This window comes from Chelonia mydas, chromosome 10 (genome assembly GCF_015237465.2).
Source record: "Chelonia mydas isolate rCheMyd1 chromosome 10, rCheMyd1.pri.v2, whole genome shotgun sequence".
Classification (NCBI taxonomy): Eukaryota; Metazoa; Chordata; order Testudines; family Cheloniidae; genus Chelonia; species Chelonia mydas.
The window spans coordinates 15,133,435-15,149,606 of NC_051250.2; the positions used below are offsets into that span (position 1 = coordinate 15,133,435).

The following is a 16,172-nucleotide window of genomic DNA, read 5'->3' on the forward strand; positions in this document are numbered from 1 at the left end:
GCATTTGCCCTGCCTCTCTCTGTTCCTCTCCAGGGAGGAAATCATTCCCACGGGCTCTTGGCCTACCTGCCCTGCTCTTGCCACAGTGTGGGCTGGTATAGCTACAGAAGGGTTGTGACTGTTGCTCAATACAATGCAAATTACATAATTTATGCCATCATAAGCAGGGGGAGAGACACTCCTCCCTCCCCAAGCCTAGACAAGACCTCCCAGCCATGGATGGGAACATAGAGAGGGTGTGAGGAAGTGAATGCCAGCATTAGTACTTAGGGTTCTCTCCCCCTCCGCTCCCCAAATGAAGCTCATGCATATTATCAGTAGGTCTGGCTCCCCGTGCCACAGTGGTGAAAGAAAATGCCTTTTTACAAAAGACTTTACATGCCACTTAATAGTGACTTCAGCCACCTGGGTGTATAGGGTACATACACATGTCAGTCAGTGCAGGATTGGGGCAGTAGTTTGTATGTCATTCTGGAATAAAGGAAATATATAAATAGAAATATAATTTGAGAAGACCAACTTTTTTAGAGGCACAGTTTATAGGTCTAAAAAAATATGAGTAAAATCATAGCACTGTGAAGTGTCAGATGGTACTTTGCAAGACTATAAAGGAAAGAAAACTGATTTTACAGTGCATTTTTTAATTAAAAGTTGTATGAATTTTTCCTTTAAGATCATACTACATTAGTGGGATTATGTAACTTTATCCAACAAATGGAACTGTCACTATAGAGATTCTTACAATTCAAAACATGAAAAATAAAATATGATATTTAACTTTATAAATTTCCTCTTTTAAAAATCACTTTTCTTTAAATCAATAAGTATTAACTCTTTTTCTGGTACAGTACATATGCTATCTGCAAGCCACAAACCAAAGAGTCACTAATACCAAGAAAATACAACTCTGTCTCCAAAGTATTAAGAAAAAAAGCATAATAAAATATACTTTATAAAGTCAGCTCAATGCTTACAGAAGTCATGACAATTAACAAGAATTGAAAGCCAACACATTAGTCATAGCACATAGGACCATCATAATACAGGAAGTGTCCGCAATAGAGACTTATGTTGGAAAAATATATATATTAGTGATTCTCAGCAAATGGAAACTGAACTTTGGCACTTGCTTATAAAAAGGCCTTTCAGAGTAAAACAAAACTGAAATTCACTTAGAAATATTTTATATGTATTTAGAAAATAAAAAGACTAGTGATTGAATTCAGAGAGAAATGCAGCATACTCATTAACCTACATAAAATACAAGTACAGTCATTCAACCATCACCTAATCCATGGGAGTGGGGAGGGGCAGAGGGAACACATGCAGACTGGGGACCAGAACATCAGCTGGTATAAATTGATATAAATCAGTATAGCTCCATTGATTTCATGGAGCCATGCTGATTTACATCAGCTGAGTATCTAGCCTGGTCTCTGAATTTGGAGTGGAATAGCATTTGCATTATATTATATAGTCTCTCATGACCTAAAAGAGGAAACAAGATGGGGAGAAGTCATTTTTTATTGGACCAACTTCTGTTGGAAGAAGGTACAAACTTGTGAGCTACACAGAGCTCTTCTTCAGGTCTGGGGAAGGAGGCAGAGTGTTTCGGTCATCACATACCACAAGGCAAGGATTCTAACTTGTCTAAATTGTAGAGCAATTACCTTCTGTAATGCGGGCAGTGGCTACTCTGCTGCTGCTCTCTGCAGGTCTCAGGTGTGTTGAGTTAAGGTGTGGTAAATGTAGTATAAGGATTACCTCATTTCTTTAAAAGGGTTGTAAAAGAAAGTGTTGAATACAGGTGGGGGGGAAGATTCAATACCAAGGTGTACATTTTGCCTGTTATCAGAGACAAGCAATTTGCCATTTGATATAGGTAGCATTTGCAAAAGAGATTTCCCTAGAAGAATTAATGTACCAAGCAAGAACCTGATCCAAAGTCCATTGAACTCAATAGGTATCTTTGGATCCACCTTAAGACAACTGCTATTTGAGCCTCTTTCATCTTCAGGATTCATGCCAAGAACTACCAGCTTTATTTGTCCCCAAGCAGTTTACTCAGGATTTCCCCCCCTACCCCCCCAATTCATTTGGTAGGGAAATAAGTGTGACAGACCTTACAAGAATTGTCCTAATAAAATGGGGCACTTAAATAGAAAAATGATTGTAGCTATAAATCTAGCAAACGCTCTTCACATGTCTCCACGGGCCATTTAGTTGCACCTCCAAATACATCAACATTGTTATCAACCCAGGGTATGATGTTGCCAGGCATGTTGGTAGAACAGTTAGCAATATTCATGATATCTTCTGCTTTTAAGACCCTGTCCCAGATATTGAACTGGCTCATCTCCCCAACGAAGGCTTGAGTTGCATCAAATCTTCCTCCAACCGTGTCCTTTATGAATATAAAAAAAAAGAATTAAACAGGTTTTTCCATGTGCTTCTTTAAAATTAAAGAAGCCACCCACACTACCCGCAATAGGTGAAATGCAAGTGCAAAATGCTAGTCACCAAGATTTCTAAATGGTCTTTGTTTTACTTTTCACAAAATATTGCTTTTTCAAGCATTTAGAAGCTCATGTCTCAAAGAACTGGTGTGCTGTATCACAAGAGTGTGAACGCCATTTCCAATAGCAAGAGGGTGACGTCGTAAATCAGAGGAGCTACTCATGCTCACCTCTGGGAGCAAGGCATACAGATGCTGGCCTTAAAAAAAAAATTAGAGCTGATTTAAGGCCTGATTGGGCAGTGTTTGCCCAGACTAGATTTTGTTAACTTCAGTGATAACTATGCATGTGTAAAGTGTGCTGGTTTGAGCCCTTATGCAATTATAGTAGTAAATATAACCATGCCCCTAGACCAGTCATCTGCAGGGATTGAACCAGGACCTCTGGGTTTAAAAAAAAAAGCATAGCTTCTATTGCCTGTATTAAAGGACCAACATCATGTTGGAGGTAATAGCAGTCTGACTCCTTAAATGGTCCAGCCACTAGCAAGCGGCAAAGAGCTACACTGAGTTTGCACGATTACACAGTGAGTTGGTAGTACAGATTGGAGCCAAGTATAGTATGAGTAGGCAGAGGGAAAGCTTCACAGAAGAGCTCTGCCAGTGCTTTAATGCTGAACTTGAGCATCTACTATGCAGCGACTGACATGATCAAGGAGCAATTAGTTTACAGCCAATAATTTTAGTGAATCTCACTTCCTTTTCAATGCAAAGGAGATCACAAAAATCTGTCAATTTATTCCTTAGGTAATTTGCCAATTTCATAGCAAGATGTCTGTTTTACAAAAAATATTAGTAAAGGCCATTGCCAATATTCAAATATCACGATTTGCAGCGTGTTGGTTACATAAGTCACTGCATAGCTAGTGGTCGGATGACTGCTGATTGGAGAGCTCCAAGTACGACAGAGAAAAGTGGCCTATTCTTCCCCTTTACAAAGGCATAGCATGTGCTTCAGCCTCCAGTGGGTTTGCCTCTGGGACAGGGCAGGAATGGACCCTGGACACAGCCACAAGCCTCTCCATTATGCCCCCCCCTTGGGTTTAGTACTCAGTTGCCATAATAGTTCGATTCCTCTACGCATTCATAGAGCAACAGTGCCAATATTCTAGCTATGAAGGGGCTGGAAGGAAAAGGAAGGGGTTCCTTGCGCTCTCCCCCGAAAGAGGGCCAAATTGTGCCTGGCCCGAAGATTGGAGGCACGGCAACTACCATTGCAAGCAGTTGTCCATCACTATGTGCAGATGCATCATAACTGATCCAATTCAGCCTATTTCCACAGAGTATTTAGCCTCCATATAGCTGCCAGCAATCAGTTTTAAAGGATTCATATTCAAGGCATTAGTCAGATCACTGGCAAAAGTAACAGAACCAATGCTTCATATTTTAGCATTAAATTAAGACTTGCAATAGGAAATATTTCAGTATATATTAAATAAGAGAAATACAGCATGGTAATAGGTACTGATTCCACCAAAAATATCTGTTGCTTTGTCATGCATCTCTCAGATGCTATACATGGAGCAAGGGGAATGGTATTTTAATAACTGGACAATAGCAGTCCTATGAATTCCAAATTCACTTTATTTGTAAACAGTAGGTTTTTCTTTAATTTCTGCTTTTAGAGAAGGGAGAGAGATTTGGTTATTTTTATAAGAAAGATTTCCCTTCAACTCACCTGCTCCTGACCCAAAATCAGGACCCCTCCAGGTTTAATTGGATGCCAAGGGGCTAAATTTTCCCCAGTGCCGAGTTTCTCTCCATCCTGAAAAGCCTCCCACATTCCATCTCTAGTTGTCCACGTGACACAGATATGATGCCACTTTCCATCGCTAATAAAGAGAGGGAGCTGGGCAACCTACATGTAGATAACAATAATGAATACTGGAGACCTGAGTCTGGCAGTGCCAGCCCTTGAATAATGGCAACAGACCAAGGCTTTATTACTATTCTAGTGTTTTCATACACTGATACAGGACAGACATTCATTCTCATAGAAAATTTAAACACAAGTCATTCTACATTGTCCCAGGTTTACAGCTACGCTGCAAATGGCTAAAAAGAGAATCATCTCAATGAAAGGAGGGGTGGAGGTATGTTCAATGCACTGGGAATTCAGCAAGACAGACATGTTTTCTGCTCCAGTTGTGGCTAAATACCACAGGTACAAGAGCCTAGGCTACCACCATTCCTGCTGATGCTGCAGGTTAGTCCATAGCATTTCTTTGTTGTTGAAATCCCTTCATGCTTAGCTCTAACCTTCCATTCAGTTTTCGCGCTAGGATAGTCCTTCAATCCTGGGGCTTGCCTGTGGCATTTGTAGAAAATACTGCTGCACTCTACTTGCCAAGATCGATCTTGAGCCCCTCCTACTCAAACTGTCTATGGGAACTTTACTGTGGGCTTCAAAGGGCACAGGATTAGGCCCCTTTATGGGCATAATCCAACACTGAAGTCAGTAGAAAGACTCACTGGCTTTAGTGGACTTTGGATCAACCCTTAGGGTAGAAGAATATTTTTAGCCTTGCACAAGCAGTTAACAGTGTAGGCTAACAAGCCTACAAATAGGGAGAACATTAGAGAGAACTTAACCTCCCTTCCCCCTCCCCCCACATACACAAGCCAAAAATATTAACAAGGTATTTTTAATAAGCATTTCTTAACCCACTACATGGACTGTGAACCATCTGAATTGTACTGTAAGTATCTTAGCAACCCTATCACTATACTCCCAGGGATTAGGTGTTTATGAGATTTCCACCCCTCCGCGCACACATAACAGTGCCTGATGCCAAGTTGATAAAACTCACTTCAGCCATTGTTGAACAATCTAGTTTTTACTCAGGTAAGTAGTGTAATGACATAATTTGAGGTTTACAAGTTCTAAATCAATTTCTTTTGACAGCTAGCCCAAACTAGGGGTGGGGGTCAGGGGAGATGTTCAGGGTACTTAATTTTGAAAAGTTGGGTTTTAGTATTTTTCTTCTCAGGCCTGATTCTGCAATGTGCCGAGCACCTTTACTGTGTGTTTGACACTTTATAAGAAGTTTAATTATCAGGGACCTCTCCTACAGACAAAGGCAACAGTTGGAAAAGTTTGACATAAATTGAAGACCTAGTAAGTAGAATACTTTAAAAAAATTTTAAAAAAAAGTCTGACATATGCCTTATTCTCTGCTCTCAGGTTAATTTTATGCCAGGTTCATTCTGATATGTTAAATTCCTATTAATTTAAAAAGAACGTAATTGGTTTGACTATGATCTCTTTTATACAGGCTCTAAACTGGTTTAACTCCAAAGAGGTTACTCCTGATTTAAAATGGTGTGAATGAGAGGCGACTCAGACCCAGAATTTCTAAATGTTTGTAATTGTAATGTACAAGCATAGGTGAAGCCTATCCAGCTATACCACATTACCTATTCTCATGAACAAAAGCATCACCTAATTTTATTCAAAGCCATTTTTATTTTAAACTTTAGTGCCCTGATCTTGCTGCCATTGAAGTCAGTCGAAAAGTTACCTGAGATTTTTTATAGTGCAGATTCAGGCCTTAAAATATCTCCGTTTACCTGGGCTGTCTATTCTAGAAAGGAAAGTAGTTAGTTCTCACCTTGTCATTAATTAGTAATTCGATTGGATTATTCCCCCATTCTATCAGCACAATTTCATTAGCCTGCCCAGGGACAGCATAGGAGAATGGTGTTCCAATTCCAGGAGAAGCACTTGACCTCAGCCACAAGCACACAGTGAAGGCATACAACTCTGGCAGAGTCTTCTTGATCTTCCCATATAAATAATTTGTGCGAAGAGGGAGACCGACCTTGAATTCGTCTGGTGATTTAAAAGCACTGCTTCCTATGGTTATAGAAAGAGAAAAAAGCTTTACATGTGTTTTAAATGACACTTCTTATCTAAAGCTGAACTCAGTTAAGACAGGTTATTTTCTAACTGACTGATTTAAGGAATTACACACAGACTATGTTCAAACTACATGTAGGTTGCACAAACCTACATTAAGGTTGAACAATTTGCCTCCCTTGTGTGTCTGTTCTAATAGAGTCTTTAATTATATGATCACATACTGTTTTTCCATAGGATTCCTGCCTCATTCAGTGCACAGAATGGACAGCGCTCAATAAGCATTTTGAATTCTCCTTGTTGTCCAGTGTGTGGCCTAGACCTAATTTACTCCCCATTATTCAAAGGCAGCTCTAAAAACTAAATTATTTTCCCCATGGCCTTTTCTGTGGCACTCATCACTTTAGTATCTGAGCGCTTCACAAACATTAATGTATCTTGACAAACCCCCTGCAGGATGAGGTGGTATCATGGTCTCCATTTTAGAGATGAGGACCAAAAGCACAGAGAGATTAAGGGGAAGTATTCACTACGTCTGGGAGACCAATTTAACATGACTAGATCCAGATCTCAGAGTACCTAGTTTCCAATCAGGCCTACTATTTCCATTCTGTGGAAGGTGGGTTTTTTGTGTTTTTTTTTTTTAAGATTCATTCGGAACTGGAATGAAAAGTTTGAGGCTTATTGTAGAATTCACAAAAATTGGCACTATCAAGACACTTCTCTTTGATAATTTTGGTTTATTTCATCTTTTATTATACAACATAATGTAGATATATTAATGTAATACAAAAGTCAAAACAAAACTGACTTAAACTTTTTCCTGTTGAAAGTTTCATCAGAATCAACATATTACTACAATATGTTTTGATTTTGACTAAATGGCATTGTCCAGTGGAAAATTGTGTCCAAATGTTTTTGATGAGCTCTAATACTTAGCATTATATAGCACTTTAAAAGCAGAGCTCCCATTGCCTTCTGTTACAGCCCTGAGTGCTCAGCAATTCTGCTAATTAGACCGCAGGGTCCAGTTGGGCACCCAGAAAGAGGAGGAAAACAATTCATGACTCCCTGTGAAAAGCTTGGTTTGACTTGCCCAGCATCACATATATAGAAAGCAGGGATCGAATCCAGTTCTCCAGGGCAATATATAATTGCCTTATCCATCATACCTTCTTTATTCTTCCTGAAGTCCTCTGCCTCGTTTACTCACCTTCAAATTTCTGTAATAGCCTCCTTCACTACACAACCCCGATTCATCCCCAGAGAAGGTCTAGTCTGTGCACTGAACAAGGCAAGGATCATGTGGAAATAATGTGAGCATGTAATTAAAGACTGTATCCTAGCACATTATGCACAAGGGGACTAAGTTAGGGTTGCCTGTGCAATCTTAATTCTGGTGTTTCCTAACTTCCTTGACTTTTAACATGAGTTTTTGCAATTTCCTAGGTTTTTTTTTTTTTAAAGCAAACTGGGGGAAAGAAAAAGAAAAGAATAAACCTCAGAAATTCTACCTGGCATCATAATCAGCTGGGAACTTTTAGATCCACCACACAGACCTCTGCCACTTGTGCTAACAAAGTAACTGATAGTGGATGGTTCCTACTATTGCTATGTGGACCAGCACTGGAGAGGGTTGAGACACACTTTGCCAGTGTAGGTCAGATATATGCTGCCAGCAGGGGAATGGCAAGACTCAGGAATGTTGGGTTCCATTCCAGGCTCTGGAGGGGGGGTGCTCTAGTGGGCACAGACTCTTCTGTGCATTTCCCCTAGAAGCATGACCCCCTTCCCTGTCCTACTCTTCCCCACCTCTGGCTCATTCTCCTACCATTCCCAGTCTCCATTACTCAAGATTCGTGTCTCAGCCCTAATCTCCTTGTCCAGACAGTTGTAGGTCTCAATCATCCCCTCACCCTGCCGCACAAACACTCCTAATCTCCCCCTCCCTACACTTAGGGCTAGTCTCCTTGCCCAGCCTAGTCCCCCCCCCCCCCCCACAACTCCTCTTCTGATCCATCTCCTCCACTGTCTCCCAGGCCCAGTCTCCCTCTCCAGGTTCCTTATCCAATCTCAGTCTTGCCCCTACCCATAATCCTCCACAGCTTCTTGCCCCAGTCTCTTGGCCAGCCAATCCCAGTTCTCCCCCACACACCAGCTCCTTCTCAGATCGGTTTCCCCCTCCCCTCTGCCCTGGTTCCTTCCAATTCCCTGACACACTGGTTCTCAGTCCCCTTGTCCAGCCAGACTCAGTCTGTGTTCCCACGACCAACTGGTTCTGGTTCTTCCACTCCACCCCACCCCATTTCTCACTGCCTCCCAGTCCCACTCTCCTTAGCCAACCAGTCCTAGCTTTTCCCCTCCTTCCAGAGGAGTCTCAGACTCCTTGCCCCAATCAACTCCTTTCCCAGGTCTGGTTTTCGTCCCCTCTGCATGTGGATCACATGGCTTCCTCCTCCACATTCCCCTTGTTAGCAGCCAGGCAAAGGTGGGAAGGTCATCAAGAGCACAGGAGAGACAGGCTCCCCGCTCTTGGTTCCAGTGCCTGGCCCCAGCCATGCCCAGAGCAGCTCGGAGCAATAATTACAGGGAAAGTCTGGCTTCACCCCTGTAGCTATGGGCTGCAGGGAGCATGCTTAGTTTGTCTGAGGGTAGTGCATGCACAGCCTGGTCAGCAGGTGCTGCAAGGCTCAAGCATGCTCAGTGAGGATGGCATCTTCAAAAATGTAACTGCTACAAATCAAAGAATTTGCCACTAAACATGTGCAAACTGATTTTTCAAAGATGTATAACTTGGCCAGAATTTCATGGGGGCTATCAAAAGGCACATGCTTGACAATGGTCATGCTTCTGACAAATTTCTCCAAAGAATGGGGAACTAGAGCTAGAATTTAACATGGCCAAATTAGTGTATTTTCCCCTACCCTCGATCTTCAAAATGGTTGATTTATTTATTTATATTTTTGAGAACTTCAGCCTGACCTGGAAATTGCAAACCCCAAACAGTTGTTTGGAAAAGCCAAAAGCAACTAAAAACAGGGTCTTATCCTGGGGAGTGTCAGGCAGCCTCTCATATAGGTGGTGCTACCAGCCCTGACTATAATAATGAACAAAAAGAAACAGACATTTGCAGCTGTAATGGTAGGTGCTAGGTTACATACACATGGTAAGAGACAGTGGCTTACAGTCTAACTAAATGTTCTCTGGCGCATTTTAACATAGCACTACGATAAAGTGCCCAAAGGAGCCTTTGGTGTGCACCAGCAGGGTCTATACAGACTAATTAATGAGCCACACATCAGTGTGCTTTAGAAATCACACCCCCCATAGTGCGCTTTACTTCACCAGGTAGGCAAGTCCTTGGAGTCCACAATCATCTGTAACACCTCCATATCAAAAAATCAAGAGCCAGTCAGAACTCTTCCAGAGTCTCCTACTACCCTTTACAAAGGATTGTCTTTTGCCAGGACAAATACAAGGTCCAGTGAGAGATTGCGGCACTGTGGGATGGTTGACAATCTATTGCCCAGAAATAGATTGCAAATGGATCCACACTTTAAAGTTAATACTTGGCACTTGTACTGCTCCTTTCATTACAGCATCCCAAAGGGCTTCACAAACATTAATGGACTGAATTTCTCAGTCTCAAGAATTAAACACAGCAAGTATTATCCTCCGCTTTACAGAAGGAGAAAAGTGAGGCACAGGAAAGGCTAAGTGAGTTGCATCAGAATTGCAGAGAAAAGTAACAATGCCAGGATAAGAACCCACATCTCTCAATTCCTGGCCCCAAACACATCAACACTTTAGAAATCTTTGGGAGATCAGCTTTTTTTAAAAGTTCTCTCAGCTGTTTTTAGTCCCCCAAAGAGTTATAAGCACTGGATATTGGACTCTTACTTCTCTCTGAAGACCTGTGTCCTATAGGGACACACTATTTCTGGCCGAGTATTACAAGCGTCAGTAAGTTTGCAATTCAAGGCACTTTTATAGACAGTCTTCATTAAAAAGGTTCTAGAGAAACTTGTTAATTTGGAAGGGTTCATTGCTCCAAGCTTACTGCATCTCACCAGACATTTTCACTGCAGCTCAGACTTCAGTTTTGATATTGGGAAAATGTTAAGTGACCAGTTAGACATCTTTTTGCACATTTTTAAATGAAAAGAATATGCCCAGTACTGAACAAATGGATCCATTAGTATGTAGTTTAAAATTCATGAGATGTGTATGTTTGTAGTGGGTATATTTTCAAAAACGTGCAATTTGTTTTTAAGCAGACAGCCCATTCACCCAAGTAAGTCATTGTCCAACCCTGCTGTTCTTATAAAGATTATTTAAGGATAATCTAATGCTATGCAATTCTCTGTTGGTATATTGTCCTTACCGAGAGTTTCATTTTGTAGTTCATTGCCACATGCATTTGTAAGTTAAATAAATGGAGTACTCACACATGCAGTTCCCCAGTAATAATTAATCTAAATATCTGATTAAATGATTAGGATTAAAAGTCTCCCAGTGGCACCACATGTAATCCACTGTAAAACCTGAAGGTTGCACATTTGGGATAGGACACATGCTTCAAGGTCTGCTGAATCTCAGAGGCAATGTTCACCACTAATGAAAACCAAAGGTTGTGTCTCAATGGTGTATTCAACAGAAAAAGTGGAAAGGGTCTAGTGGCATAATTAGTGCTTGCAGATCTAGAGGGTGAAGCTAGCTGCAGCAGCCTATGCCAATAGGCAACTTGTGTTCAACTAACTTTATCTGCACTGAAAATCATGTGATCTAATAAAATGTCAAAAGCACTTTTGAGGAGAATTGCCTTTTTCCCCCTTCTCCATTTAGATGGCCCCCATATCTTAGCATCCAACAAACTTCAAGGGATCATCTTCAAAACCCTAGTATTTTTTCCAGTTTAGAGATGGGAAACTGTACGGACAAAGTCACTTGTCAAATAAGTCTGTGACAGGCAGAAATTGAACCCAGATCTCCAGATACATAGTCCAGTCCCTCAGCACAAGACCATGCTGAGGTACAGTTCTAATACTGCAGCAGAAGAGGAGGAAAGCTAAACAGCAACATGCAGGGAAGGCTTTAAATTCTGTTTCTAAATTACCTTTTTCCAATTCAGAAACTCTTTCTAGCAATGCACTCAGGGCTGTTTCTGTCTTTTGCCGATGGGCTGAAGTTTCATTATGAAGCAGGGATTTCTCATCCTCAAGTTCAGCCACTTTGCTTAAAAGCTGGCGCTCTAGATCGCCAAGCCTCCTTTGAAGCATCTCTCGAAGCTCATTAGGCAGGGCTGCATATGACACATTGGCTCGGAGTTGGTGCTTCAAGGAAAAAAGAAAAGAAAGATTTCATGCCATATCTGAAAAAGCAAAAAATTGTGAAATGTGGGTCTGCTCATGACCAAGGAAGAAAGCAGTTTTCAAACCCAGAACACTAAGCACTCCTGAAAGTATAATAGAAATGCTAAAAAGCAATGTCATGTTCAAACCTTTCATCAGACTAACAAAAGAAATAGACTCATTTCTTTAATACCAATGTATTTGTTTAATGCTTCCCTTGTTTCATATCACTGAAAGTTCATACATTTAAGAAAGATAGTTCAATAAAATAAATTCAAGAAGCCAAGTTTGATGTATTTCAAATAGCTACATGTTGCACATTTTCAAAAATGAAAAATGACATTACCAGACACTAAAGCAGAGTAAATTATACCAAGAAAATGTTTTGATTACTTTAAAAAAATCAAGACATTTGGGGTATTTTAATTTGGTAATAGTGAATGATTTAACAAACAAGAGTTCAGATGTTTCATCAAATCAACTCTGAAAGTGACCCATTATGGAAGTTATTTGTTTAAGCTGTCAAAGTGGGCTAGCCTTTATCCCAAATGACACTGATTTACTTAAATTACAGCTAGAAACCAAGAGTTTTATCTTCTATGGGCATTTTAGTGCCAGAGCTTGTTTTCCCCACCAAAATTATAATGCCATCATGAGAAGCTTCAATAAATAGCAGCATAATAGACTAATGTTTCACTGAACAGGAAAAGCTTTCAAAGTTGTCCTTGAGAAGCAGCCCTTTTTAAAATTTTATTTTTCATTGAATGTTCTCTTCCAAAGAGAGCAAGAGAGCTAGAGAAAACAAAACAAAGAAATGGAAAGGGAGGGTAAAGAAAGAAAGGAATAGGGCAGAGGGGAGAAAAGAATGACATCTCAGTTTCCATCTGCTAGAAATTAAATCAGAGACGAAATCTTTTCAAATTTACCTGAGGACCATCTTTTCTGAAAGATTATGTGCTCTCTAGCTGCCAGGTCAGCCGAGTCACTGTGCCCAGCTTCTATCCCTGGAAGCAGTCTGCTCGTCCTCTAAGCAATGCAAGTTGTTTGGCTACAAGCACTGCTCTAGAGAGCCAAGCTTTCCGTGAATTGGGGAGTTTCCAAGATGGTGGGTTAGATCCCAAAACACAGTTCTGGGAAGTAATTTTTAAGCAGATATCTATTACCATATCAATCCTGCTGCCTACTTCAAGCCAAATGAATCATATTCTGGGACAGTCCCATAACATGTTAGACAGTGCGACTCCAGAAGAGCCTCATCTCCAGCAGCAGGCAAGGCCCAAGCACTGTAACCTATGTGGGGAAGTAGCCAATGAGGGAATGCCTTGAAAAAATGTTTTAAAACCTATACTATTGGCGGTATTATTAAAATGGATTCAACAGCCATTCTGGTTAAAGAACAGCTAGTAATGGTTGACTAGACATGAACTTTTAATAAATCATTTTAAATCCTCTTGGGAATCACATACATCAGAATGGGGTGGGGGAAGAAAATACCTAGAATTCTGCCATGGTCTGGGGAAAAACACCGAACACTCTGCTTGGAAAAAAAGTTTCCATCCAAGCAAACATTGCGACAAGTGCTGTGTCTAACTGTGAGCCTGATCCAAGCCTTACTGAAGTCAATTAGAGCCTTTACACGGATTTCAGTGGGCTTTGTATTTGTACAGTTCTTTGAATGACTTGCTTTCACTCTAGACCAGCTCTCATGAAAGCATCGTCTGGTCTTTATGACCCACACTTCACAACTTTCTCAAGGGCCTTGCTGTTTTGTTCAGCACCCTATGTCAAGGTCATATGGCCGGACATGTCAGCATCATAGTCCAAGCCCTACGCAGGCACGTTCTCAGCACTAGCAGAGATTTAGAAATATTAAAAACAGATACTAAGCTCATAACAGCAGGAAAATAAAACCCACAAATCTCTTCTCTTCCGTTTTAAGGGCAGGGACATACTAAGCGGGATACTCGATTTTCCATTAACTAAAACAACAAACAAATCAATTCTCTGTAGCCTCTCCTGCAGGGTCACTTCCCCTCCTCCCCCGCCCTTTAAATAAGCACATAAGGAATTCATTAACAATTTAACATGCACCCAGCACAAGGACTTGCACCGCAGATTGCCGGTCTAAAGCCCCCTTTTATTCAGAAAGTACAGTCCCCACATCCAGTTCTCTTCTCAAACCTCCCCTCCTGTGCCTCAAAGGAAGCGTGGGCCCTCGCTCTCACTACACTAGGGTATATATTTAGAGTCGCCCCTAAGAAGAGAGGTAGGAGAACAGATAACTGATTGACCCAGAAGTGGACTAAATAAAGGCTCTTGGCGAGCCCCAGCTACAGGATGAACCATCTGTAGCTTCTGGGAAGCGATGCCGGTTCCTTTCAGTCTGTGACTGGGAGCAACTTCGTGAATTGCCCTTCCGAAAGAGACCCGTGTATTTTCAGTGGGTGACATCAGTCCCCCCAGGGCTATTCGTTACAGCCTGGCGCTGCCGTGGACATGGCACCGCGGATTAAAAGTGCTACACAGACATACACAGCAGCCGCCGCCGCCCTCTTTGCAGCACCAGGGACAGCTCCCCAGCCAGCCGGGCTCTGGCTTGTCCCGGAGCATCTCCTACCTCCAGGTTCTCCAGCCGGTCCTTCAGCGTCTGCATGGTCCGGCTCAGCTGGTCGATGACCTGGGTGGGGTCCCGGGGCAGGTCCCCCATGGTGTCTTTGCCCTTGGCAAACTCTTTCCTCCACCCTCCAGTCCCGGGCTTGCCGTCGGGGCCGGGGAAGCTCTCGCAGCGGCTCAGCTTGCTGGTCAGCTCCCGGATGGTCTCCCGCTGGTTGCCGATGGTCTCCTTCTGCTGCAGGATGGTCTCCCGCAGCTGCAGCACGGTGGCTTTCAGCTCCTCCTCGGAAGGGAGGGCGCCCCCCTGCATGGGGACAGGGGGCAGCGGGCAGCCTGAGGGGGCAGCGTCCAGCGGCAGGGAGGTGCACACGAAGCGGCTCCCCGGGGGGCTCTCCTGGCCCCTCACTCCCCGCCAGCTGGCCCCGGAGGCGAGGGAGAGCAGCAGCCCCGCCAGGAGAGCCAGCATGCCGGCTCACGGAGCCCCCGGGGGCAACGAGCCCTTAAAGCTGCGGGGAAGGGGGTGGGGATCACTTGGGGGACCTGGTGTAGCTCAGCCCCAGCGCGGAGCTCTCCGGGGCGGCTGGGACCAGGCGCTGTCCACTCCCTCCTCGGAACACGATTGGCGGGGGCGGCCCCGGACAGCTCGGAGCAGAGCCCGCTCCAGGACCTGCGCCGCCCTAGCTGCGGCGCTCGGCTCCGGCGCGCGGGCTCTTAAAGGCAGGGCGGTGGGGGAGAGGCCGGCGGGCGCTGGGTGAGGCGGGCGCTGGTTGGTCGGGGCGCGGGCTGACGCCACGCGGTCCCCCGCGCACCAAGGAGCCGGAGTGGGTGTGGGAGGCCGGGGAGACTTCCCATTGGCTGCTCGTCAGGACTGGGAGACGCGCGAGCCCGTTCAGCCGGGCCCCAGGCAAGTCAGGGGAGAGCCCCGCCGCCTGAGTCATTAGCCCGCCGGTGAGGCTGAGGCTGAGCCTGGTGGGGACACGCAGGCGGCACCGCTGACGCTGCTTCGGGGGGCGGATTGCAGGCCGGTGATGAGTACAGGACGGCGCGGGGGCTGGCAGAGCCTCAGCTGGATCCATGCTGGACGCTCCAACAAAATAGCCCGCTCGGGGAAAAGACAGCCACGTGGTGAAAGCACCGGATCCGCAACTGGGTTCCTGTCCTGTCTCCAAGTCACTGTCTCTGGATGCCTCCGTTTACCATTGTTACGATGGGCATCCTGCTACTTCCCTACTTTACGCCATCCATCTAGTAAGGGTAAATTACTGCAGCCACAATTTTCAAAAGTGGCCAGATGTTGAGATTTTTGGTTGCTCAGCCTTTGATCTGGTTTTTCAGAAGTGCTAAAAGGCTCATAGCCCCCAGAGGAAGTCAATGGGAGTGGTGGGTGTTCAGTGCTCATGTCTGTGCTGAGATATTCCATATAGAAAGACACTATAACTTTGAAGTGATACTAGGGACTTCCTCTTTCTCCAGTCAATGGTGTGTTGACTGGTGAATTGTTCAGTGCAGTTCATTTTCAGGCAGAACTGAATTCAAGCATGCAACTGCTTGCATTTCAGTGTGTGTAGTCATCAGCTATCAGGAATACCCATCACCCACTGCCTGGGGAACAGGTTTCAGAGTGGTAGCAGTGTTAGTCTGTATCAGCAAAAGTGTTCCTAAAGTATCTCTGCTTCAAGGTGGAAGCCTTAGGACCCAATTCAGAAAAGCAGGTAAGCACTTACTTAAGACAATCCCATTCAGGAAAGCATTGGCTTCTGTGGGACTTAAGCACATGCTTAAGTGCCCTTCCTGAACTGGGATTTTCTCCTGAATTAATGCTTTAGGGCCTGAT

At 43.6% G+C, this 16,172-nt stretch overlaps 1 protein-coding gene across 1 annotated transcript; it reads right to left on the reverse strand.

The window, feature by feature from the left end:
- Positions 1-621: 621 nt before the first annotated feature.
- NPTX2 (neuronal pentraxin 2) lies at positions 622-15,402 on the reverse strand. The gene is made up of 5 exons (XM_007065370.4): positions 14,343-15,402; positions 11,491-11,707; positions 6,127-6,371; positions 4,194-4,373; positions 622-2,404 (listed from the first exon to the last, which is right to left on the reverse strand). The coding sequence occupies exons 1-5, from the start codon at positions 14,802-14,804 to the stop codon at positions 2,177-2,179; spliced, it is 1,332 nt and encodes a 443-aa protein (XP_007065432.2). The 5' UTR covers positions 14,805-15,402; the 3' UTR covers positions 622-2,176.
- Positions 15,403-16,172: the final 770 nt, after the last annotated feature.